Here is a 26,019-nt window from a genome sequence, read left to right as displayed (position 1 = left end):
GAGTTCCAGGACAGCCAGGGCTACACAGAGAAACCTTGTCTCGAAAAACAAAAAAAACAAAAAACAAAAAAAAACAAAAAACCAACCAACCAGAAAAAGGGCAATAAATGGTTCAGATGGAACCTTACAATTTTAAGAAATCTTCAATGAACAGATAGTTTTGTTTTTATCTCTTCCTGGAGAGTGACCTGGAGACACACAGAGGGAGACTGATGCCTGTGACTTTGCAGGTTATTTTAATTAATTAGTTAGAGACTTTTTAGGGTTTGAGAAAGAGATAATAGGATAGGAAAATGGTTTTCATCTTTACAGTTTGGTAAATGACTATTGGGAATATAAGATTGTAGTGGAAATAATACGCAGGCTTTTAGAAATAGACCTGAAACAGTAGCTCTTGTGAGTCAGCCTTTGTGTCCCTTAATTTTGACAACCTTGTGTACAATGCTTCTCTTTTAAAGGAACCTTGAACATAACTTCAAAAGAAGATTTGATTTTTACTTCTGGACTGCATATATACGGCCATCAGAATGTCAGGAGCCTCGGTGAAGGTAGCTGTTCGAGTGAGGCCCTTCAATTCTCGAGAGACCAGCAAGGAGTCCAAGTGCATCATTCAGATGCAAGGCAACTCGACCAGTGAGTACAAGTTGTTTCCATCAGAGCGTGTCTTCCTTCCCTTCCCTTCTCGCTGTGATCAGAGTACATGAACATCTGTGTCCTAACCCTTTGCCAATTCAGGATGACCTGCTGAGTGTGTCCCCTTAGGACTGCTGTAGTACTTAAGCATGGACTGTTTATTTCATTCTTTGTAATTGAGCGACCCTGAATAGCTCAAGTGTTAATCCTTACTTATCAAGTTTAGATTCTATGAGAGTGAAGGTTTAAGCAGTGGGTTTCACTAAAGTCTGAAGGAAAATGTAACTTTAAAGCCCCAAGGTTTTTTTTTTTTTTTATTAAATATAATTTGAGCTTGGTAAGATAAAACTCATTCTCTTGACTTATAATGGTTGAGTTGAGCATTGGTTATGGTTGTAATATGAGGCAAAATATGATAAATATGATTTTAAATACAAGTAGACACTACCATCTTTTAGTGTGTGCTTTGTAATAAAGTAGAATTACTGATTTTTTCAGAGTGGTTACTGCTGCAGTCTCACGGTGGACTTCTGAAAATCTCTGATTGGGACAGTGGGACGTGCTGCAGCCTGTCGACTGTAACCTCACAAAGCAGGCTAAGGAAGTCGGGCGTGTGATCCCAGTGTGGCAGGAGAGGCATAGCTGGTTCATAGAGGAGGATGAGGTTGCCGGTTCCAGCGCATCAACTATCAGGAAACAGAAAGACGCACAGACAGAGATTGCTCCTTCTCTCCCTCCCCTCCACTTCTCTTTCTGAGTCAGGGTTTCTCTGTGTAGCCCTGGCTGTCCTGGAACTCACTCTATAAATCAGGCTGGCCTCAAACTCAGAGGGCCCACCTGCCTCTGTCCCCAAGTGCTGGGATTAAAGGTGTGCGCCCCCACCGCCCTGCTCACTTTCTCCTTTTTAAAAAAGAGGGGCCAGTGTTGATCAGCTGTCCAAGTACCAAAATTTTTGCTTCTAAAAACTCTTTAAAGTGTAGATTCCCCATGTAGAATAATTAAGTTGTCAGTCACAACCCCCCCCCCCTTTAAATTCTTTTCTTTTAGAAAAAAAAAATTTTTTTTAAGATAGGGTCTTCTATATTCCAAGTTGGGCTCAAGCATGGTGACCTTGAACTTCTGAGCCTCCTGCCTCTGTCTTCTGAATGCTGAGTTACAGGCATGTGCTGCCGACCATACCTGGCTTTGTGCCTGTGAGCAAGGAACTCTACCAGTGAGCTGTAATCCCCAGTCCTGAAAGTGATCATGATACAAAAATCAAAGTGATCAAAGTGATGCTTGTTACAAAATACGGATTCAGGAAAATATCGTGCTGTGAACCTGTAACCTCAGCCAACAGGAGCTCAAGGCAAGAAGAGGCTGGCAGGACTGACCCAGTTTTGGTGCTGTAGCAATATCATATCTTAAAACAAAAGTAAAAATTAGAGCTTGGGTGTTAGTTCAGGGAGTGAAGTGCTTACTGTGCAAGCGTGAGGATCAGAGTTCGATCCCCAGAACCCTCATTAAGGAGCTGAATGTGAAGGCACATTGCTGGGGAGGGGATGACAAGCATGACTCAGCAAGTGTCAGGCCAGCTGAGAGACCCTGCCTTAGTACATGAGGTGTATGGCTTCCTGAGAGTAACATCTGGGAGTGACCTCTGCTCCCTACATGCCTTCACACACAAGTGCATGTGCCACTCACACACACACACACACACACACACACACACACACACACACTCGTACATAAGATAAAGATGAAAGCTACAAATGTAGGTTTGGGAAAGGGCAAATGAAATAGCTCTGTAATGAGACAGGTGCTGAAATATTTAATCTCAATTAGGAGCTTCTAACCTGCCTTTGATCATTCAGTTCCTGGATAAAAGACACAACTTTATGTTTATAATAAGCCTTTATTAGCAGTAAGGCTAGATAGATATCTACCCTTTATGCTGTTAAAATCTATTCCTATTGATAACCCTGTGTTATTACTTACTATGCTTTAGGCTGCTCTTAATTCCAATTGACTAACCCTTATGGCTATGCTTTCTTGACTTCTAACTCATGGCATCTTCTCTCTTCCTCCTTTCCCGCTTCCTTGTGGTCTCCTCAGACACTAAGACCTCCTATCTCAGTTCTGCCCAGCTATAGGTTATAGGCACCTTTATTCACAATCAGAAATAATTTGGGGACAAGTCACATAGCATCACTTGGGTCTAAATGCTTAGCATTACAGTACATAGCAACAGAACAAACCTCAACAGGTGGAGGGTATGCTTGAGGAATAAATAGATTAAAGCTATTTTTTAAAAAGATTTGTTTTATTTGTATGACTATGAGTGTTTTGCCTATAAGTATATAAGTGTACCATGTACATACCTGGTATCCGAGGAAACCAGAAGAGTGTTTTTGATCTCCTGAAACTAGAGTTACAGATTGTTGTAAGCTGTCACTTGGGTGCTGGGATCCAAACCTGGGTCCTCTGCAAGGGCAACAAGTGTTCTTATTAAAAAACAGAAACCAAAAGTCTTAAACTAGACCATGGCTTATTGCATTGAACATTTGCAAGAAAAGATGTGTGGACAAAGATTATAGTGTGTCACACACTGTGACATAGTGCAGCTTCCAATCAAGATTTTTTTCTTCTTTTTTTATTTCCTTTTGTAGGGGGAGGTTAAGAGGTTGGAGGGTGGATATGGAGGAATAGAGAGATGAATAGGATTGGGATGCATGATGTGAAATTTGCAAAGAATCAATAAAAAAATTAGTCTTGGGTGAGAGAGTGCATGCATTTTTTTTTTGTTTTTTTTGTTTTTTTGAGACAGGGTTTTCTGTTTAGCCCTGGCTGTCCTGGTACTCAGAGAGTGTATGCATTTTTTTTTTTTTTTCTAAAGATTTATTTATTTATTATATGTAAGTACACTGTAGCTGTCTTCAGACACTCCAGAAGAGGGCGTCAGATCTTGTTATGGATGGTAATGAGCCACCATGTGGTTGCTGGGATTTGAACTCCGGACCTTTGGAAGAGCAGTCGGGTGCTCTTACCCACTGAACCATCTCACCAGCCCCGAGTGCATGCATTTTTAATTGTAGCATTGTTGAAAACAATGGGGCTGGAGAGATGGCTGAGTGTCTGGGGAGATGGCTGAGTGGTTAAGGGCAAACACTGCTCTCCCTGGGGACCTTTGTTTGATTCCCAGTATCCATATCAGACAACTTCCAACTGCCTGTAATTTCAATAAGGGGATCTGACATATTCATGTGCACATATGCCCAACCCACTCACACACACACACACACACACACACACACACACACACACACAATTAAAATAATAAAAATAGAAAACAACACTGTATAAACAGACATATAAATAAATAAAAGAAAAAAAAGGTTAAGTCATAGCCATATGTGTTAGCAGCTAAAGAAGGCTGTTATGTGCAGGGCGTGGTGGCGCACGCCTTTAATCCCAGCACTTGGGAGCAGAGGCAGGTGGATTTCTGAGTTTCAGGACAGCCAGTGCTACACAGAGAAACCCTGTCTTGGAAAAAAAACAAAAAAAAAAAAGAAGAAGGCTGCTATGTTGGTAAACTGGCCTGCTTGTTGATCACAGGATTATAGCTCCTTGCAGATGGAGTGCAACAGAGTGTGGATGCCCCTTCCATAATAATTTTTACACAGAGTAGAAAAGCATAAAGAACACTTTGAGGAATATGTAAATTTTGAAAGTTTAGTGGCAGGTAGCCTTTTTATTTAAGTGCCCTGTGGTCTTAGGAATCTTTTTCTGGCATAGACAAATATTTAAATATTTTAGAGTCGTGAACACAGACAAATGGCTTTGTTCAGTAATATCCATTTGGATCCCTCCTTTACTTTATTTATTTATTTATTTTTTTGATCTATTTAGTAAAAAGGAGGGTGGGTCAAAAGCAATGATTTCAGTTTTGGCACTCACGCTTCAGCTATGTGTGTAAGTTTGGAGACATTGAGTGCATACACACTCCCTCAGACAAAGAGGTGGGTAGAGCTGGTTTTCTCATGGGGTGTAGGATTGAATTGTAATATTTTGCTTTGTTTTCTGTAGAATTCTGTCTTGCTGTTGAGTAAATCTGTTTATCTGTCTCCTTTGACTAGAATCTTAACATTTTTATTCTTTAATACGTAAACCCAGTAGAATAGAAGTAGTTTTGTGCTTTTATTTATTTATTTATTTATTTTGATTGCTTACATTGCATTTTAAAAGACTTTCCCATTCATACATATGCATTTCTAAACCAAATAATGCATATCAAAACAGACACAGAGTATGCTCCAACTTGACTAATTGAAAATACGGCATGACCACTGTGGGGATTTGAGAAGGGTTGATGTAGAAAATAATGCTTTTATTTGATTAGTTTGCTTTTTTGAGACAGGCCTTACTCTATAGTGTAGGCTTGTCTCATCCCCATGGTTATTTTACTTCAGTCTCTTGAGTGTTGGGTTTACAATTGGGAGCCACTACATACTTGTAGGAAGGAATGCTCTTACATTTGTATGATTTTTCTGTTATGAACTAATCAGTCATGCAGAGGAGGAGGTTGGGTACTCTGTGCCTGTGCACAGCAGAAGCTAGGGTCTGTTTGTCCAAGAAACAGTCTTGCTCCACAGCCTCTGACTTCTGAAATCTTCCCGCCACGCTTTTGCTCCTTCCTTTTACAGAGAGGGGGTTATTTACTTCTAAAGCCATGTGTCTACTTGATTAAGTGTTTCACAAAAGTGAGAGAATATCCAGGTCCTGTCCTGCACTGTCAGGGGCCTTCTCTTAGTACTGTCAAGGGTGGGGAAGACTGGGATCTTGAAGGCCACCTTTCTTGTGCACAAGCTTATGTGTTGGCTACTGACTTTGTGGTGGGCTTTTCCCCTCTGGTCCCTCTTCAGCTCTTCCAGTTTACTTGTTTACTGCTCTGCCTGCCTGCCTGCTTACCTACCTATCACTGTATGTGTAACAGACGTGTATCGCACTGTGGGTGTGGGGGTCAGAGAGCAACTTTGTGGATGCTTTTTTCCTTTCACTCTTGTGGGTTCCAGAGCTTGAGCGGAGGCCATCAGGCTTCCATGGGCCAGCACTGTTACTCACTGGGCCATTTATGTTACTTTTTCCTTCTAGACTAAAGTTCAGGATCATAAAGATTAGATTGTGCTCTCATTTATAGACAAGATATCAGGAATACCCTGTTTTCTCTCTCTCTCTCTCTCTCTCTCTCTCTCTCTCTCTCTCTCTCTCTCTCCTTCCCTCTTTCCATTCCTTCTTGAAATTTTTTTTGTTTTTTGTCTTGTTTTGTTTTGTTTTTTTTTGAGACAGTGTCTCTTATAGCCCAGGCTGACCTCTAACTCCTTCTGTTGTACCTCTTGAAGGCTGACGGTAGAGGCATTAGTCTGTCTGGTATATGACAGTAGAGGCATGCATTAGTCTGTCTGGTATATGATGGTAGAGGCATGCATTAGTCTGGTATATGACAGTAGAGGCATGCATTAGTCTGTCTGGTATATGACGGTAGAGGCATGCATTAGTCTGTCTGGTATATGACAGTAGAGGCATGCATTAGTTCTGTCTGGTATATGAGGTGCTATGCTTTAGACAAGAACTTTGCTAGCTGAGGGACATCCTTGACACCTAGTATTTTTGTTTGTTTGTTTGTTTTTATTTTGCCTAAAAAGTATTCAGCAGGCTGGTGAGATGGCTCAGTGGTTCAGAGCATTGACTGCTCTTCCGAAGGTCCTGAGTTCAAATCCCGACAACTACATGGTGGCTCACCACCATCTATAATGAGATCTGACTCCCTCTTCTGGAGTGTCTGAAGACAGCTACAGTGTACTTACATATAATAAATAAATAAAGCTTTAAAAAAAAAGTATTCAGCATATCATGTTGAGACATATTTATATGTGATAAAAATAATACTAGTTTTTGGTAAATTAGAAGTATTTCTTCTGTCTTCTGTTTCTATTTATCTAATTGTTTCCAAGAGTTAGTTGACTTTATGAACACAATTTAATAGAATATTAGTGTTGGAATCTGTTTTTATGGGTGTGTGTGTGTGTGTGGTCTGTCTTGTGTTTATTTAGAAATGCCTACTGTGGAGTTCTATTTATAGCACTGCATTGAGGAAGAGAGAGATGATGTATTTTTTTGGCTGCTTCTACAAACAAAAGAGGATTCTTTGGATTTAACTGTCACTTTACAGCAGTAATTGTTGTCAGTGTTGTAATTATTTTCTATATTAGGGCATACTGGGTAGTGTTAGAATAGTTAGCCTATAGATATTGTTGTTATAGATTTATTACTCTCTAGGTATTACGGGTATTTATATATATTATTTGTGTGTGTGTGTGTGTGTGTGTGTGTGTGTGTGGACAACTCAGGTGATTCTTTCTTTAGTCAACCTTGTGGGTTCCAAGGATCAATCTTGGGTCATTAGGCTTCATAGTAAACACTTTCACCACTGAGCATCCATCCAGCCCTATTCATCCGTTTCTCAGAATCAGAGCGAGTAGATGCATAGCTTACTCTTTCAGGTTTCTTTAGTCTGCCTGTGATGATCCTCCTCATGTCTTTACTGTAGGCCTCACCTGTTGGACACAGTGCTGACGTACGGGTTTTTACTTTGCACAGTGGTCTCATAAAGTTGGACAAGTTCTGAGGTTGTGTTTCTTATCTAGTGTACCTTCAATAAGAAGCATTCACTAAATAGAATTTGTTTTATCTTTCTCTTTAGTCATACTTGATGAGAGAGAGAGAGAGAGAGAGAGAGAGAGAGAGAGAGAGAGAGAGAGAATTTTTTGTTTTGTTTTGTTTTGTTTTTCTAGACCATGCTGGTCTAGAACTCACAGATATCTGCCTTTTTTTATTTTTTATTTTCCTTCCTATTTCTGTTCCTACAGCTGGGCTGTAGTGGTGTACACCTTTGATACAGCAAGCAGGTGTGCATGAGTTTGAGGCCAGCCTGGCCTACAGAACTAGTTATAGCACAGTCCAAGCTACACAAAGAAACCCTGTCTCTAAAATACCAAGACAAAAAAACAAGAATAGAAATAGGGCTCTTTTATTTTCTCCATTTTCAGTGAGAGTAACATAGTTTGTACAATGCTTTTCCTTTATCTGGTGAAACTGTTGAAGTTGTCTGTCATTTAATAGTCTGTTGGATGCCTTTCCTGTTTCTTGAATATTCTTCAAGACCATGATTTCATCCAGGCTTAGACCTGTAAGGTTGAGGCAAGAGATCTGGCTTTTCAGGTCAGGCTGGGCTACTTAATGAGTGTGAGGCCAGTCCCAGCTGTGCAGTGCGAAGCTATCAGAAAACAAAACAGTGGGATTCCAAAGCTAGTGGGACAGCTCAGAGGTAGACCATGTGCTTTGCCTGCATGAAGTCACGCCGGTCTAACTCCAGTGCCTCATGGTTTCAGTAGCCCGTGTTCTTTGTGCTTATGTCAGTGTTTCAGTGTCATGGTTTATTTCAGACTCTTGAGTCATGGGGTTCTCTTTTGTTAAATGGGGATCCTGAGGTTGAGGTAGCTCACTGAAAGAGCCACTGCATACCATGTGAGACAGGCTTTAGTTTCCAGAATCAGCAAATGGGGGCAAAGCTGTTGTCTTTCCAACCATCTAACCCAGGACCATTTATAAGGATCAAATACAATGATATATACTTGTAGGAGGATATTTGAAAAATAATTTTGTGGTTAATCTTAGTACCAAAGTTATTTTTTAGTCAGAGTTTATTTTTTTTTTGCACTTATTTTATTTTTTTGTGTATGTCTGTGCGTTTGTGCACTTGTGTGGAGGTCAGAGACACCTTGTGGGTCATTTCTCTTTTTACTTTGTGGATTCCAGGGGTTGAACTCATAAGGCTCAGCAGTAAGCATCCTTACTGGTCGAGCCATTTTGCTAGCTAGGAATGTAAGTTTAAAGTCAGAAATAATTGTGTATAAGTTGGGTGAGACTTTTTCTGTGTATATTTGGAACTGCTTTTCATCCATCCACTTATTCAAATGTATTCTACCCTGTGTGTGCTCTTGAGTGTGTGTGTGTGTGTGTGTGTGTGTGTGTGTATGTGGTAGCTGGGGCACATGTGGAGGATGACCATGGAATGTCAGCTTTGTCTTCCTGTGGCTCGTGGTCCTGGAGATCCAGCTCACACAGGAGGTGCTCATACCTGCTGAGCTTTCTTGCTGGCCTAAGGACTGCATTAAAACATTTAAATTGCATTAATTATTTATTTTGTGTGTGTGTGTGTGTGTGTGTGTTGGGGGGGCAGTATTTGTGCCACAGTGCACATGTGGAGCAGAGTGCAACTTGTGGGAGTTGATTCTCTTCTTTCTCCATGTGGGTTCTGGGAATCAAGGATGGTTCATCAGACTTGGTGGTAAATGCCTGGGTTTCTTACTGGCCCAAGAACTGATTTTATTACATATAAGCTTTTAAACTGCTTACATTGTTTTCATACCAAAACAACTATGCAAGAGACAACTGGGGGTTGGAGAGGTGGCTCAGCAGTTAAGAGCACTTGTTGCTCTTGCAGAGGACCCGGTTCATTTCCTGTCATTCTCTGGGGTGGGTGACTCATAACCATCCAATACTCTAGATCTAGGGGGATCCCACACCTTCTTCTGGCCTCCATGGGAAATCTCTTTTTGCCTTGGCTCTCCTGGAAAACCTATGTAAAGTAGGGTGGGCTGAGACTGCCTTCTGAGTGCTAGAATGAAAAGTGTGTGCCCCTATGCCCTCCTAGCAATAAGATCTGCTAGGAAACCTGGTCTTTGTTTTCTGATGTCCATTTTAAAGTTAAATTTAAATATCCATGCCAATAGCATGTGATTGCTTGTGGTAACCCAGTGAGATCTGAAATGGAGGGTTGGTCTGCTGCTTCTGTTTGTTAGGGAGGGTAGGCATTCGGTGATTGCTCTGTCAAGGATTGTGAATTTATAGTAGACTAAATTCTTTTCACAATTGTATTGTTCTGTAATGTGGATGATGTGGGTATAAGCAGGAAATTGGGTTTTTGTTATTCAGCAAGCAAAAGTTTTTGGAGTTTTTGGGTTATTTTAGAGATAAAGGTAATTGAAGTAGTATGAGGCCCATTGGAAAGCACCAGGGAGGGGCATCTTTATAAGGGAGGGAGGAGACAGGAAAGGTTGGAGGTCTCTCAGAAGCCCTTTGTTTTGGCAGAGCAGAGAATGCAGTAAAAAAATGATTCTGGAGTTGGGTCTCCTGTTTTCTGCTTTGTTGAGGCATTTCTCTTGATTCTGCCATCGTTCTGTTTGCCAGTCTCCTTGGCCTTTGTGGTTTGTTTATGTGTGTGCACATGTTTATGTTAGTGATGCCTGTTGAGGCCAGGGGTGTCAGATCCCTGGGGGTAAGAGTTACAAGTGTTATTGAGCTGCCCGATGTGGGTGCTGGGATCTGAACTCTAGGCCTTGGAAATGAGCAGCAAGTGCACCTTACTGCTGAGCTGTCTGCCGACCCACACCGCACCTTTTATGTTGCCTCTGGTCAGTACCTCTGTATGTGGCTAGTACTTTCTCCTCTCAGCCATCTCCCTGGCCCTAGCTTTAGCTCCTAAAATTGTTAAATATTTGCTTAGGAAGATCAGCTGTTTGTTTTGATGGGGCGTGTAGGATCTCACTGTGTCCTTGAGGCTGGCTTCACCTTTTGATCTTCCCACCTTGATCTCCTGAGCCTCCATATCTAGCTTTTAGAATTTTAAAAAATTGTGTAAAGCATATGTGTTCTAAATTTTGTTCTATTTTGTTTGCCTGCATATCTGGTCTCCTGATGCCTGTGGAGGCCAGAAGAGAGGTCAGATCTCCCGGAACTAGAATTGCAGGAGGTTGTGAGCTGCCCTGTGGGTGATTGCAATGAACCAGAGTTCTCTGGAAAAGCAATCTTAACCACTGAACTGTCTCTCTAGTCTCATGTTTTGTTGTTTTAAAGAATGATCATATGGTGACACTGAAGAGTTGTGGCTTGTTTTCTTTTCTTTCCATACCCCTGCCCCTTTTCTCTTTGATAGAGTCTTTTTATATAGCCCTGACTGTATAATGTATATATCTTTGAGATTGAGTATATGATGAACATACATAATTATACCTGTTTGGGTTTCTTTCTTTTTAAATCACATTAGGGATGTAGTTTGTTATTTCAAATGGTTAAAACATTTTATGGTTATAAGTATTTTATTCAAATCTACTTTATGTTTTCTGCCCCTTTTACTGTATTGGCAGAAGACTCTACTGTATTGGCAGAAGACGCTAAAAGGTTATGCCTTTAGGTTTTGATTTCATGGTTTTGAAATGTAAATGGTGGATATAATATTTTATTTTGTGCCCTTTTTCCTTAATTTTTGATGTAGGATGCTTTCAGCAGATGAAGGCTACTCTGGTATCACTGGGCTTTTTGCTTTGTGTTTTTGAGGCAGAGTCATACTGTGCAGCCTTAGAAGTCCTCAAACCATCATCCTCCTGCCTCAGCCTCGTGAGTGGGATGATTACAGGCACGAGCCACCGTGCCTAGTCCATCACTAGGATTTTTAACAAACCCAAACATGCTTTTTGAGAAAATCCTAAACATGCTTTTGAGAAAAGTTAATTTAAAGTTACAGAGCTCCCACACTGATATCTTAATTATAGTTGCAGGCAGAGTCTTGGTAGTTTGTCGACAACAGTATAATTACTACATTAGTGACTTTGAGATATTAGATAAACAAATTTATTCTGCAGAATAAGAAGGGCTTTAAATACAAATCTTCTTTTAACAGTCTTGTTTTCTAGGGTTCAGTAATGAAAACATTTTGTATATTTATGCTGTGGTAACACAGTTGGGAAGCAGGAAAGGGGAAACGGGGGAGGTGAGGGAATAAGGGAGTCAGTTCCCTTCTTCCATCATGGGGGACACAGGGACCAAACCAAGGTTTTTTTTTTTGTTTTTTTTTTGTTTGTTTGATTTACTTATTCAGACACACCAGAAGGGGGCATCAGATTCTATTACAATGGTTGTGAGCCACCCTGTGGTTGCTGGGAATTACAGTAAAGACCTTTGGAAATGCTCTTAACCACTGAGCCATCTCTTCAGCACCCTTTCCCCCAACCCCAGGTTGTCTCTTGATGGCAAGCATCTTTCCCTGCTGAGCCATCTTGCCAGTCCTCTAAGTTTTAGCTTTTTAAAAAAACATATGTTTTTTATTTATGTGTATGTGTGTGTACCTGTGTAAGTTTATTTGTGTAGGAGCCCAGAGAATCCAGCAGTTGTCAGCCTCTGGGGAATGGGAATTAGAGGTGGTTGTGCACCATCATATGAGTGGTAGGTACCTACTGAACCTGGTCCTTTGCAAGAGCGGTAAGCACCTAACTGCTGAGCCATCTCTCCAGCCCCCTCTGAGGTTAATCTTTACTCGAAGTGACTGCAAGGAGATCAGGATTAACTCTGGTTCATTACTGAACTAAACTCAGGCCTTTGAGACACGTGGGTTAATTGCTTTAACGGTGTTCATCTATATTGTAGACAGCGAGACCATCCTGCTCTTTTCTGGCCTTCTTAAGGTAAACAGTAGAATTAGGAGTTTGAACACAAAGGCAAAGTGAAGAATTTCTGGATGAAAGGTCATTATTCCTTTTGATTCAGGAAGAATGATACATTCAGACCTCAGGTGTTGTAGCTGCTTTTCAGATTTATAAAAGAGGACTTAGGAAGCAGCCTTTGAATAAGACTTAATTTTGGTGGTGACTGCAAGTATTCAGGAGGGGGAGGTAGAAGGAACACAACTTTTAGGTCAGCCTGGGCTGAGATCTTGGCCTTACTGTTCCCCCAAGTGTGTAGTATATACATATGTACATTTTTTTTTTTTCGAGACAGGGTTTCTCTGTATAGCCCTGGCTATCCTGGAACTCACTTTGTAGACCAGGCTGGCCTCGAACTCAGAAATTCGCCTGTCTCTGCCTCCCGAGTGCTGGGATTAAAGGTGTGCACCACCACGCCTGGCTTAAACAATTTTTTATAAATTATATAGATAGATACAGACTTAAGAAGTAGAACAGAGGGGCACTGGCTGCTTTTCCACAGGACCAGCATTCAATTCCCAGCCCCCATTTTGTGGTGAACAAGCATCTATAACTGTGGTTCCAGGGAATTTGATGCTCTTCCAGCCTTTCAGGCATGAGCATGTGCAAAGTGCATAGTCACACATGCAAGCAAAACGCCCAGACACATAAAATTACATTATTTGTAAAAAGAAGTAGGAATCACCATGTCTTCTGTATTTTCTGATAACTCTTGCAATGATGTTGACTTTTGTACTATTTTATTTATTTATATATTAATTATTATTCATTTTTATTTTTTATTTTTATTTTTTGGTTTTTCGAGACAGGGTTTCTCTGTGTAGCCCTGGTTGTCCTGGAACTCACTCTGTAGACCAGGCTGGCCTCGAACTCAGAAATCCGCCTGCCTCTGCCTCCCAAGTGCTGGGATTAAAGGCGTGCACCACCATGCCAAGCTGTATATATTAATTATTATTCATTTTTATTTTTTATTTTTATTTTTTGGTTTTTCGAGACAGGGTTTCTCTGTGTAGCCCTGGTTGTCCTGGAACTCACTCTGTAGACCAGGCTGGCCTCGAACTCAGAAATCCGCCTGCCTCTGCCTCCCAAGTGCTGTGATTAAAGGCGTGCACCACCATGCCAAGCTGTACTATTTTATTTTTGTCTGCACTGTGCAGACAGACAAACAAGAAACCCAGCTTGGTTGTATTACTATAAGAAGCTTCAAAGATGGACAGAAAAGCTTGGTAAGGAGGAAGAAAAGGATTTTGTGTGAACTTGCTGTGTTCTGATATAGGTTGTTTTTGTTTTTTTCCTCAGGGAAATGACAAGTCAAGGTGTTAGGTGCTAAGAATTGGTACTTTTTCATGTTCTGACAGAACTGTAACTGAACAAAATATGGCCTAAGTGTGTGGTAACAGCCAATGTCTAGATGTCAGGGGTGGTTATTAGCCGTCTTTCAGGGGTAAAGGCTGACTCGAGGGCCATGCCTCCATCTCATTGTTCTTGCTGGTTTTTTAGCCTGGACTCTTAATTTTTGTTTTCTTGGTAGTTTGTTGTCTTATTGTTAAAACAGAGAAACTTTAAGTGAATAAAGAGAGTTTTAAACAACACCTATGGTTTAATTTAGGGGGTAGCAATGTGCATGTAGCCATATACGTATACAAATGTATAAGATGCTTTCCTGTCTCACCTTGGTAATCTTCGTGTGTGCAAAGCTAATTGACAGCTCTGCAGAGTCAAATTCTAGATCTGCCGCTAGCTATTTCTGTGGCCGGAAGAGTATTTTCTGTGATGGTTTTTTAAAAAATGGGATGAGAAAACATTTGCCTCATTGAGTGCTTGGGAGGATAAAAAGGTTACTAAACACAAAATACTATGGGTTGGAGTAATTACACCTTCAAATGCTGGCTGGTGCGCTGTGCTCTCTGTCAGACTTTGATTAGATTACTGTTTCTTTGTAGGGAGATGGTCTTTCTAGAACCATGTCCTCTGGTCACATGATTATGTGTAATGTGAGCCTTATTAATACTCTGTCAGCATTTGAGGTTGGAACATAAGTATGTGGCTGTACCCAGAGGAATCCAGCAAGAGGGAGCTCTAAGCTCCATAGCAACTGTTGCTATTTGTGTCCGCTACACCAGCTGCCCAAAACACATTTACTTTTTAATCCTGTTTTCACTGATAGTTTGGGATATAGCCTTGCCTCAGCAAAATGAGTTGGTTGAGTTGTCCAGTCTTAGAGTAGATTTTATAATCACATGTTTGGGAGTGTCTGTCTTGTGAAATATGAGATGATAAAGCTTTGTATGTATGAGAAAGGGAGGAGTAAGCTTCACATTCAATCAGTTGCTTCCATGTGGTATGGTAGTGTTAGTTGTACAAAGTCATTTTCAATGTGTAGTAAGATTTATGATCTATTAGTGCTCTGTGGTTCTGCATAAACACCCATGCACACATATACATGTAATAGATTACATGTTATCTACTGTGGATGTTAGAAACCCAAACTTGGCTATGCTTTTTTTTTTTTCCATTACCAAATGCTTTTTTGAAGTAGATAGCAAACACTTCACAAAGACTTTATATCACATCGGGTTGGATTAATGTAATAAAATGTATCTAATTTTTATTTCTAACATGTTGAAATGTTTCATACCTTATGTCATGCTTTGAAATAGAAACTGTTAAGTTTTAGCTGCTAACTTAGCAAGGGATTCAGTTCTGGAAGATTTATTGAGAAGCTGTTACATACTAGGCTTTGTTCTGAATACTAGCAACACCCAAATGAGTGTTGTGGTATGTGTGTGTGTGTGTGTGTGTGTGTGTGTGTGTGTGTGTGTGTTCTGTAGTATAAATTGCCCTCTTAAACAATGATAACTTTTTTTTTTTTTTTGAGCTAATGAACTTGATGGACTTAACATAACTAAATCCCTTTCTTCTGTAGGTATTATTAACCCAAAGAACCCCAAGGAAGCACCAAAGTCCTTCAGCTTTGACCACTCCTACTGGTCTCACACCTCGGTGAGTCTGCTGCCTCCCTCTCCTTCTTTGTCTTTTTCTTATCCTGAATTGTTCCAAGATCCAATTCTAATTTTCTGATTGTGGTCAGGGATGAGTTCGCTTTGTGCGTTTGAAAGAGAGGTGTTGGGTTTTTTGTTTGTTTGTTTGTTTTTTGTTTTTAAAGTCAGAATCTCATTGCCCACATTGGCATTGAACTCACTATATATCCTAGACTAACTTCAACCTTGGGACAGTATTCCTGACTTACCATCTCAACTGCTGGAATTACAGGCATGGGCTACAATACCTAGCTGATAAATTCCCAGTTCAGGAGTTCATTTAAAAAATTATTTGTTCATTCATGTATCTGTGTGTGTGGGGGAGCGGGGTGCATATGTTCACATGTTGAGGTTGGTATCTGGTGTCCTCCTCTGTCACTTTCCACCATATTTCTCTGACCCTGCAGCTTACCGACTGGCTAGACTGTCTGGTCAGTGACGCTTAGGATCCCCCTGACTAATTCCTAGCACTATGTGCTACTGTAGCTTCATGTGGATACTGGGGTTCTAAACTTAGGCTTTTGTGTTTGCACAGAAGCACTTTACCCACTGAGCCACATCCCCAACCTCTTAATCTATCTTAATTTTTAAAGACAGATGTTTTGAAGCCCTGGTGTGGTGGCATATACCTTTAGACCCAGCTGTCAGGAGGTAGAGGCAGGTGGATTTCTGTGAGTTCAAAGGTCACCTGTTCTGCAGATCAAGTTCCAGGCCAGCGGGAGCTACACAGTGAAACTGTCTCCAAAAACGAAAACTAAAACTTAAAAGAAAAAATGAGACAGGGTCTCACTTGGCCTTGAATCCCTCACCTTCCTGCCTCCTCCTTCACAGTGATGAAGTTACAACTCTATGTGACTGCACCCAGCCATGAACTTAGTTTTTGATACAGAGAATCCTACCTAAAGAATAAAGTATTTACTTTAATCAAGTATTTTGATTCTTCCCTGACACCTTTCGTCAATGAAGAACCAAGTCTTGCTGACTTTAAAGACTGCTTCTTCATTTGAGCTTACTTCCATTTCTGTGCTTCTGTTTCTTAGGCATTTTAACTTTTTCCTGTTCTGTGAGGAGAGATGTTCCAACTATCCAGAGCCTAATTATCAAGGAAAGGGTTGAGGGAGGAATTGGAAATGCTCTCCCCCAAAGTTGTATTCATTAAAAACAGCCACACTCTTTAGAGTGAGTTTATATGTGAGCCTGACCTCTGGGCTGCTGTTCTGGTTTTCTACTGAAGAGAGTCATGGAGCTCTAACCTCTACAGTGTCTTCTGTATGTCTGTATAAAATGGAAAAAAAAAAAAAAAAAGACATGTAGAAGGTTCTTAAAAATGTGTAGCATAGCTTAAATGACTAGTCTGATTCCAAACAATTTTTAAAATATGGAAGCAGTCAAATGTAAGACAGACTATTAGTAACATGCCATAACTTTTTTTCCTAATCTTTACAGCCTGAAGATCCCTGTTTTGCATCGCAGAATCGTGTGTACAATGACATTGGAAAGGAAATGCTCTTACATGCCTTTGAAGGATATAATGTCTGTATCTTTGCCTATGGGCAGACTGGTGCTGGGAAATCCTACACGATGATGGGGAAACAAGAAGAGAGCCAAGCTGGAATCATTCCACAGGTAAAGAACCGAGTGTTAGCCTCTGTGCCCATCAGTACTTTCCATCTCAGATTGCTTTTTATTTAGTAAAACTATATTCAGAGCCTCTCATATGCAAGGCCCTAAGGTTGATGACCCGTCTACTTCCCTCAAAGTGCTAACTATGAAGAGGGAAGATTAACAGGTACACACATAGACTTTAAGATGGGGAAGTTAATGTTTTCTAAGACATTGTTGTTTCTGCACTACCCTATATCCTATCTTTTAGTGTTCTCAGGTTTTTTCTTAAAGCTTTTTTTCTGAATGTTGGAACACTCCGGAAGTGTTAATCTAAAGAACGTGCTTTTATTTCCTTTTTGTTGTTGTTGTTTTTGTCCTGAGGATAGAATCCAAGCTACAACCCAGTTCTGTCCCTTTGTCTGTCTGTCTATCTATCTATCTATCTATCTATCTATCTATCTATCTATCTATCTATCTATCTATCTGTTTGTCTGTCTGTCTGTGTGTGTGTGTGTGTGTGTGTGTGTGTGTGTGTGTGTGTGTGTGTGTGCTATCACATCCAGTTTATGGGGTTGTGGGTATCCTGCCCAGGTCTTTGAACATGCTAGGCAAGCACTTTACCAACTGAGCTCTGCACCTTATACTCTCTCTAAACTTTAAGTTTTGATTGTGATAAATAACGTTGGAGTTAAGTCTTTGGTTTTTGCTTGCCTTTTTTTTTTTTTTTGCCCTTTGAAATGGTTTTACTATTTAGCTCTGGCTGTCGTAGAACTCACTAAGTAAAGCAGGCTGGCCTAGAACTCACAGAGAACCCCCTGCTTCTGTCTCCAAAGTACTGGGATTGAAGGTGTGCGCCTCCACATGTCGGTGTTGCGGTTAAGTCTTTACCCATAAGTTGGTGCTCACTTTGAGTCACTGTTATTGCTGTAGTGATATATTATTAGTTATGTGAGTACAGTATGAAAAATCAGAAATGGATGAATGGGGGTTTCTTCATAAGGAAATTATCAGTTTTCTATTGTTGGAGGAGAATAACAATTAGGAGCCTATCAGAGTATATAACATTTTTATTTAAAATACTGTTTGAAGTGTATGACATATCCATTTAGAGAGAAAAAAAGAAAGAATATCTTATTAATGAATTCACCTAACACTGTAGATAATGCATTACGTCTGATTTGGGCTGTTCACAGTTCTTTTCATTCTGCTTTCTTAGTTATGTGAAGAACTTTTTGAGAAGATCAATGACAATTGTAATGAAGAAATGTCTTACTCTGTAGAGGTGAGTAGAGCTGTTACTGAAACCAAAGACTTTTGTATTCCTGTTCCTCCATTCCCACCCACCCCCCTTTTGTACAAGGTCTCTTAATTCAGTCCTGGTCTCAGTGTATCAGTATAGGTGGAATTCACTATGTAGAACCAGCTGGCCTCAAACTCACAAAGAGCTGCCTGCCTCTGCCTACTGAGGATTATAAATATGTGCTAAAATTATAAATATCTTATATATTATAAATATAAAGATTATTATAATCTGCCTAAGATTATAAATATGTGCTACCATGTCCAGCCTTCCTCTATTATTTCTTTAAAATGTCATTAATTTTATATCTATCTATCTATCTATCTATCTATCTATCTATCTATCTATCTATCTATCGTGTGTATTCATGTAGGTGCATGTATATATAGTAACGTGCCATGCTATAGGTAGGAATGGAAGTTGGTTGCCAGAGTTGATTCTCTCCTTCCACTGAGGGACCTCATGCCATCTGCTGACCTCTTCCAGCAATTGCACTCTGAGGGATATATACAAACATATGCACAAGTAAAAATCTGAACATCCCATTTTTAAAACTTCCAAGATTAAAAAAAAACAAAAAACAAAAAACCAAAAAACTTCTATGATGTGTATGTACATTTTACACTGTTATTTTTTATTAACATACAATAAAATATATAATGTGTTTCATTATATTTTCATATTCTTTTTTTGTTTTTGTTTTTTTCAAGACAGGTTTTCTCTGTGTAGCCCTGGCTGTCCTGCAACTCACTCTGTAGACCAGGCTGGCCTCGAACTCAGAAATCCGCCTGCTTCTGCCTCCCGAGTGCTGGGATTAGTTGGTTTTTTAAGACAGGGATTTCTCTGTGTAGCACTGGCTGTCCTGGAACTCATTCTGTGACCAGGCTGGCCTTGAACTCAGAAATCTGCCTGCCTCTGCCTCCCAAGTACTGGGATTAAAGGCGTGCGCCACCACCACCCGGCATATTTTCATATTCTTATATAATGCATCTTGATCATATTCTCTCTTACCACCCTTTCTTTTCTTTCTTCCACGTTCACTGAACCTCTGTTTTTGAACTAGTCCTTCCTTCATATCTTCTTGGGGGAGGGTGTGACCCAATGAGTCCAGTTGGAGTTACAGGAACCTGGGTAAGGGATTATTTACAAAGGCACGGGCAACTTACCAGCAACTTCATTGCTGAAGAAAATGTCTCTTTCCCTTAGCAACCCTTGAGCATATCCTCAGGGAGGGATGGAGTCTCATGGGCCCTACCCTCTAACAACTCAACTGCCTGTGAATTCTCAGAGAGGGATGGGGATTTGTGAACTCCTTCCCTTCCATTTCAGATGCTGACGGTACAATCTTGTGCAGGTCATCATAGACCTTGTGAGTTCATGAGTGCAGTGGCCAGGCCAGGCCCAGAAGCAGAGTTCTACAGCATTGTCCCCTTCCTCCAGTTCTTACATCCTTCTGCCCTCTCTCCCACTGTGTTCCTTCAGGCTTGGATGGGGTGATAGGGATGCTCACTTGGGGCTGAGCATTCAGCAGTTGCTTAGATTGGCACAGAGTTCAGACTCCAGTAAAGTTCATTTGGCTGATCCTATGTAACCAACATGTTGCCTTACTACTTTCTTATGCGGAATAACTACTCACATTTGCACACCAGCGTACTGTTTTTTGTGGAAATCCTGATGATTTGATGAGCAAGGGATTAGAGGAAAGGGAAGTGACTGTACCAGTCCTGCTTCATATTAGGAAATTACAGCATGGTTCCTTACCACCACCATAGCCGTGTCCTATTGATGGCACAGGAATGCATGGAGTGTATCTTCTGAGCCTTCCTAAGTCTTCCTTAAGCCATTGTCCTGGTGGATCCATTATCCATAGTTAATAGCACTGTGGTCAACCTTAAAAGATTAGTTACTGGGCAGGGGAGACAGCTCAGTTCAAAGTGTTTGCTATAAAGGATCCAGGATGGTGGTGTGTAGGTGGAATCCGAGCTCCAAGCAGGCAGGCATACCCAGTTCCCTGCTGCTCTCTTACCAGATGCTCCATGCCAGCGAGAGACCCTATCTTAAAAAAAAAAAAAAAAGAAAGAAAGAAAGAGGTGTATGGTATCTGAGGAGGGATACCCAAGATGAGATTTACCATTAGCATGCACAAGCATGTCCACATGTGTGCCCACTTAAACACACACAAAGCAAAAGAATTAGTTATTGATTTCTCTGCAAACAGAGAAAACAATTTAATTTTAATTAAATTGGTTTTAATTTTGATAAAAATAATTAATTTCCGGGATTGGCTCAATAGTTAAGAGCACTGGCTGCAGGGCTGGTGAGATGGCTCAGTGGGTAAGAGAATCCGACTGATCTTCCAAAGGTCCGGAGTTCAAATCCCAGCAACCACATGGTGGCTCATAACCGTCCCTAACAATATCTGACGCCCTCTTCTGGAGTGTCTGAAGACAGCTACAGTGTACTTACATATAATAAATAAATAAATCTTTTTAAAAAAAAGAGCATTGGCTGCTCTTCTAGAGGACCCAGGTTCAACTGGAAGCACCCACATTGCAGCTCACAACTGTCCGTACCTCTGGTTCCAGGGGATCTGACACCCTCACAGACATATGTACAGACAAAACACCAATACTTATAAAATAAGTAAATTTAAAAAAAGAGAAAGAGAGATAGAAATATTAATTTCCAGGCTCTTGGAATAACCTCACTTTAAGCCTCAATGTTGATGGTAATATGGATTTTTAAATTGCCAATAAAGCTGGGTGAGATGGTACATTCCTGTAGTCTTAGCACCTGAAGGGTAAGGCAGGAGAATTGCAAGTTTGAGGCCTGGTTTTGCTATAAAGACCCTGCTTCAAAAGAGAGGGGGTACTAATAAAGTTCTCCTAAAATATATATTTTCTGCCTAAGAAAAATAGGCATTATGTATACCTGTTTGCCTCTTCCTTCTTGAGAAAGACAATTTCTGACCCATGCGACAGGATATCTGCACACATTGCCAGTAGAATAAAGGACCCAGGACTATGGTGTTCTGACCTAGAATTGAACAGCTTTTGAGAATTTGCCTTTTTTTTTTTTTTAAGATTTATTTATTTATTATATGTAAGTACACTGTAACTGTTTTCAGACACACCAGAAGAGGGCGAGGGCATCAGATCTCATTATGGATGGTTGTGAGCCACCGTGTGGTAGCTGGGATTTGAACTCAGGACCTCCAGAAGAGCAGTCAGTGCTGGTAATTGCTGAGCCATCTCTCCAGCCCGAGATTTGGCTTTGAAATGATACAGGATCTCCTCTCTCAGTCGATGCTGGCTTTGAAGGCATGGTTTTTTTCTGTGTCTGCCTCCTGAATACTGTGTTTAGCTTTGGAAAAGTGTTTAATGTGTATGTATCTTTTCTAGATCCTCTGATTTACTTTAATAAAATGTTCCTAGGTGAGCTACATGGAAATTTACTGTGAGAGAGTACGAGATTTACTGAATCCCAAAAACAAGGGTAATTTGCGAGTACGTGAGCACCCGCTTCTTGGACCGTATGTGGAGGATCTGTCCAAGCTGGCAGTCACTTCCTACACCGACATTGCTGACCTGATGGATGCTGGGAACAAAGCCAGGTAGGAAACAGACTAGTGACTGATCTAATAGACTAATAGATACAGAGACTAAAGCTAATCCTTTGGCGTATTTTGAGGTTCGTTCGTTTTCAGCATGAGGATTGAAGCAACATTTGTGGCCATGAAAGTTGCCTTAGTTGTAGAGCCTTTGAGTATGGAGATGCTGCAGAGGTACAGGCGCAATATATTAAGTAGCTCTCTTCATTAAAATGCTGCCTTGTGGAAACAGGTAGGAACTTTGGTTAACTCTTAGGTATTGATTCACTTATGATAAAATCTTAGCTGTAATATCTAGATGAGGTAACTGATTCTGGAATAAACGAGCCAGTTAAGAATAAAAATTAAATTCTCTGGTGATTACTAAAGGGATAGCTGGGGTATGAAAAGTGATTCTGATGCGCACTGCCTTTTGAGTTGTTGGGTAACTTGGTGGGCTCACAAAGAAGACAGCATTTAGAGCAATTGTGTAAGTGACAGTCCTTTAGTCTCAGTAAGGCTAAGACTGTTGTCTGTGATTGTCCTGCACGGTTGTATAGAACCTTCTGTCCATTGTAACTCTGATGGAAAAATTCTCTTGTCAAATGGTCACCTTTGGTTTGTTTAGAACCGTGGCAGCTACCAACATGAACGAGACAAGCAGCCGTTCCCACGCTGTGTTCACCATTGTCTTTACCCAGAAGAAACAGGATCCTGAGACGAACCTTTCTACCGAGAAGGTGGGAGGACTTCGATGGCTGAGGTTGTGTGGGAGTTTGTGGGGAGCGTCCTTTTACTTGCTGCAGTTTGGACAGGATCACTGTTCTCTCCCTTAAAGGGAGTGGCTTTTCAGTCTACTCACCGTTTACCCCACACCAGTGTCTAGTGTGCTGGGCCTGCCATGGAGCTGAAAGATAGAAAACACTGTTAAGGAAATGTAAAACTTTGGGAAAATAGTGTATTTTATGCAAAACAGTTAAGTGGGTCTGTTGGGGGAAAATACCTTTTCTTCTTGACTAGACCACAGTAATGTTCATTGATAAAGCTGCTGCAGTGATGTCTGCAGGTGAATAGGCATGCGGAGGATGCTTCATTCCTGGGAATAACTCTGGCACCACTCTAATTTGTTTAAGTACCTTTCTTTGCTTGCTTGCTTGCTTGCTTGTTTTTGTTACTGAGACCTGAACTCGAGCCTATTGCATGGTGGGCAGGCACTGCTACTGAGCCATTCCTAGCCCCTGGTTTCCCTTGTCGCTGCCGAGTTTTCTGATATCAAGGACAGAGGAACATCAGGCATGCTAGACAAACTCTCCAGCCCTGTTGGATTGTTAATTTCTCACTTCATTGGTGGTTATATATTATGGAGCTTGGAATGAAATTGCATGCTCTGAGTCATGGTTTTGCTACTTTTTAGTTACATAACCTTTAGCAAATTACCTTAGTCCTTGTGCCTCTGATCTCCCCTTCTGTAACAACTGGAGAGCGTTGTTAAAAGGATTAAATATTAATGTAGGTTAAGTGCATATAACAGTGTCTGGCACCAAGTAGCCACCCAGTATTAGTTAATTTTGTTGTTGTAACTAATAAAAATAATTATGATGATAAAACTTAAAATGTGAGGTTTCTTTCAGCTGGGGAAGGGTGGGTTGGGGTGCTCGGAATTGAACATAGGGTCTTACTCCTGTTAGATAAGTGCTATACCGCTGTGCTGTGAATCTAGACTTACTGTACTGGTAGTTAGACAGGATTCTCTGCCTTTTGCCTTGTAAGGTGAGTGCTTTCTGATAGTGTTGTCACGAAAAGCTAGGATTATTTTATGCTTAGAAACTATGTTTTGTTTCAACTATTTGAACCTAGGGTACCCCTTCTGGATACTTTTGTCTAAACTGTCCTGAAATTTTTTGAACAATTTCATTGAGGAATTATAAAGGTGTATAATAGCCTACACATATTCAGAGTATAAAATTTGACCATTTTTGATGAATGCTTATATATGCGAAATAATTAGCATACTGAGGATTTCTGTTACTCCAAAAAGTTGCCTCGTGACTTTGTAGTATTTCTGTCTTTTCTTCTATATCATCCATACAGTTCTTTTTTTTTTTTTTTTTTTTTAGATTTATTTATTTATTTATTATATGTAAGTACACTATAGCTATCTTCAGACACTCCAGAAGAGGGCGTCAGATCTTGTTACAGATGGTTATGAGCCACCATGTGGTTGCTGGGATTTGAACTCCGGACCTTCGGAAGAGCAGTCGGGTGCTCTTACCCACTGAGCCATCTCACCAGCCCCAAAATTGATTTTTTTGTTTGTTTGGTTTTTTTTGAGACAGGGTTTCTCTAGATAGCCCTGGATGTCCTGGAACTCACTTTGTTGACCAGGCTGGCCTCAAACTCAGAAATCCGCCTGCCTCTGCCTCCCGAGTGCTGGGATTAAAGGCATGCGCCACCACGCCTGGCTTCATACAGTTCTTAATATGCTTTTGTCACTGTAGATTAGTTTATATTTAGTATAGTTTTATGTACATTATATATGTATGTATGTATTGCTTAATTTCCTTTGCTCGTAATGATTTTGATATTCATTTGTGTTATGTCACTAGTTGGTTCTTTTTCATTGCTTGGAAATACTCCTTTATTTAATTTTGCCTTGTCCTTTGGCCCTATGAGATTTGTGTACATGTGTGGAGATTTGTTTCTGTTTTTCTAAGTATGTGTTTCATTCTTTAGTCCAGGTTGACCTTGAACTCACTCAGCTTCATGATTCTCTTGCCCCCCAAGTATTGGGGTTACAGGTTATACACACCATGCCCAGCTGACAATTTGATTTTTTATTTATATTGGTGAATACTTAAGGATAGAATTGAATCTTGTGGCAGATGTGTGTTTAGATTCTGCTTTGGGGGTTTGTTTTTGTTATTTTCTTTTTATCTTTTGAGTCAGGGTCTCTCTATTATGTAGCCCTGGCTTTCCCGGAACTCACTCTGTAGACCAGGCTGGCCTTGAACTCAGAGATCTTCCTGCGTCTGTCTCCTGAGTGCTGGTATTAAAGGCATTCTTAGCTTCTTAAGAAACAACTAAACAATTTTCAGAATAGTAAATTGCCCTCAGAAGTAGATAAGAGCTCCATGTTCAGTGCTTCATGTTTCATATGTCAGTTTGGTAGCCTTCATGTGTGTGTCTGTGGATGTATTGCGTGTGGATGCAATGCATATACATACAGAGGTCAATGTGCATTAAGACACAGACTCACCATGTACCCTTGGCTCGCCTGAAATTTGCTGTGGAGACCAGCCTGACCTAGAATTCACAGAAATCCATCTGTCTATGCTTCCTGGGTATAAGGACTACTGTTTGTTTTGTTTTGGTTTGGTTTGGTTTGGTTTGGTTTGGTTTAGTTTTTTTGAGACAGGATTTCTCTGTGTAGCCCTGGTTGTTCTGGAACTCACTCTGTAGACCAGGCTGGCCTCAAACTCAGAAGATTAAAGGCATGTGCCACCACTGCCTGGCTTGTTTTGTTTTTTATTAAGTCTTGAACGCCTCACTATATTGAGAATGCTACCTCTGAGCTCATGGCCTCTGCCTCCTGAGGTGCGTTAGAATCACAATAACAATCATGTGCTACCACACCCAGCTATCTTATTTACTTTTTAATTTTCATGTTATTGCTCTTTACCTAGGTCAGTAAAATCAGCTTGGTGGATCTAGCAGGAAGTGAACGAGCTGATTCAACTGGTGCCAAAGGAACTCGATTAAAGGTATTTATTTTAGTAAGATGGTCTAGTCAGTCAGTATCATGAGGCTAAACTAGGGCTAGGAGCTGAGTCTACATATTGCCTAGTTTTACAAATAAAATTCTATCAAGAGATAGCTTTATCTTTTAATTTATATATTGTTTATAGTGGCATTTACTATATTATTTACTTTGATACAGGTTCTCAGGTAGTCCTATCTGGCCTTGACCTTAACATGTAGCTAGAATGAGTTTGAACTCTGAACCTCCTGCCTCCATCTGCTACCATGTCTCATATGTGGTCCTGGTGCTTTGTGTGGGCTAGTCAAGCACACTACCTACCAACTGAGCTGAACCCCACCCCCAAGACTGCTCTTATGCTGCAGTGGAAGGATTGGACCAGAGACTATGTGACATACAAACCTAATTTTTAAATTTAATTTTTAATGGAAAAAAATCTCAACTATTGATCTATAATTTCAATAAATGATAGGTTAGATAATAAAATACAAAAGACTTTATGGTCAAGAGTGAAGATT

At 40.5% G+C, this 26,019-nt stretch overlaps 1 protein-coding gene across 1 annotated transcript in view; it reads left to right on the top strand.

The window, feature by feature from the left end:
- Kif1b (kinesin family member 1B) overlaps positions 1-26,019 on the top strand; it is a 127,695-nt gene that overhangs the window by 16,030 nt on the left and 85,646 nt on the right. Inside the window, exons 2-8 of the mRNA XM_021201226.2 lie at positions 459-633; positions 15,136-15,212; positions 16,697-16,876; positions 18,072-18,137; positions 21,590-21,768; positions 22,373-22,484; positions 25,428-25,505. Of these exons, the coding sequence (XP_021056885.1) occupies positions 528-633; positions 15,136-15,212; positions 16,697-16,876; positions 18,072-18,137; positions 21,590-21,768; positions 22,373-22,484; positions 25,428-25,505 (798 nt within the window). The 5' untranslated portion in view covers positions 459-527. The remainder of the gene's footprint in view (positions 1-458; positions 634-15,135; positions 15,213-16,696; positions 16,877-18,071; positions 18,138-21,589; positions 21,769-22,372; positions 22,485-25,427; positions 25,506-26,019) is intronic.

The sequence above is a fragment of the Mus pahari genome, chromosome 6, assembly GCF_900095145.1.
Source record: "Mus pahari chromosome 6, PAHARI_EIJ_v1.1, whole genome shotgun sequence".
Taxonomy (NCBI): Eukaryota; Metazoa; Chordata; class Mammalia; order Rodentia; family Muridae; genus Mus; species Mus pahari.
Note: the sequence above shows the minus strand (reverse complement) of the source record. Positions and strands in the feature narration are given on the sequence as shown.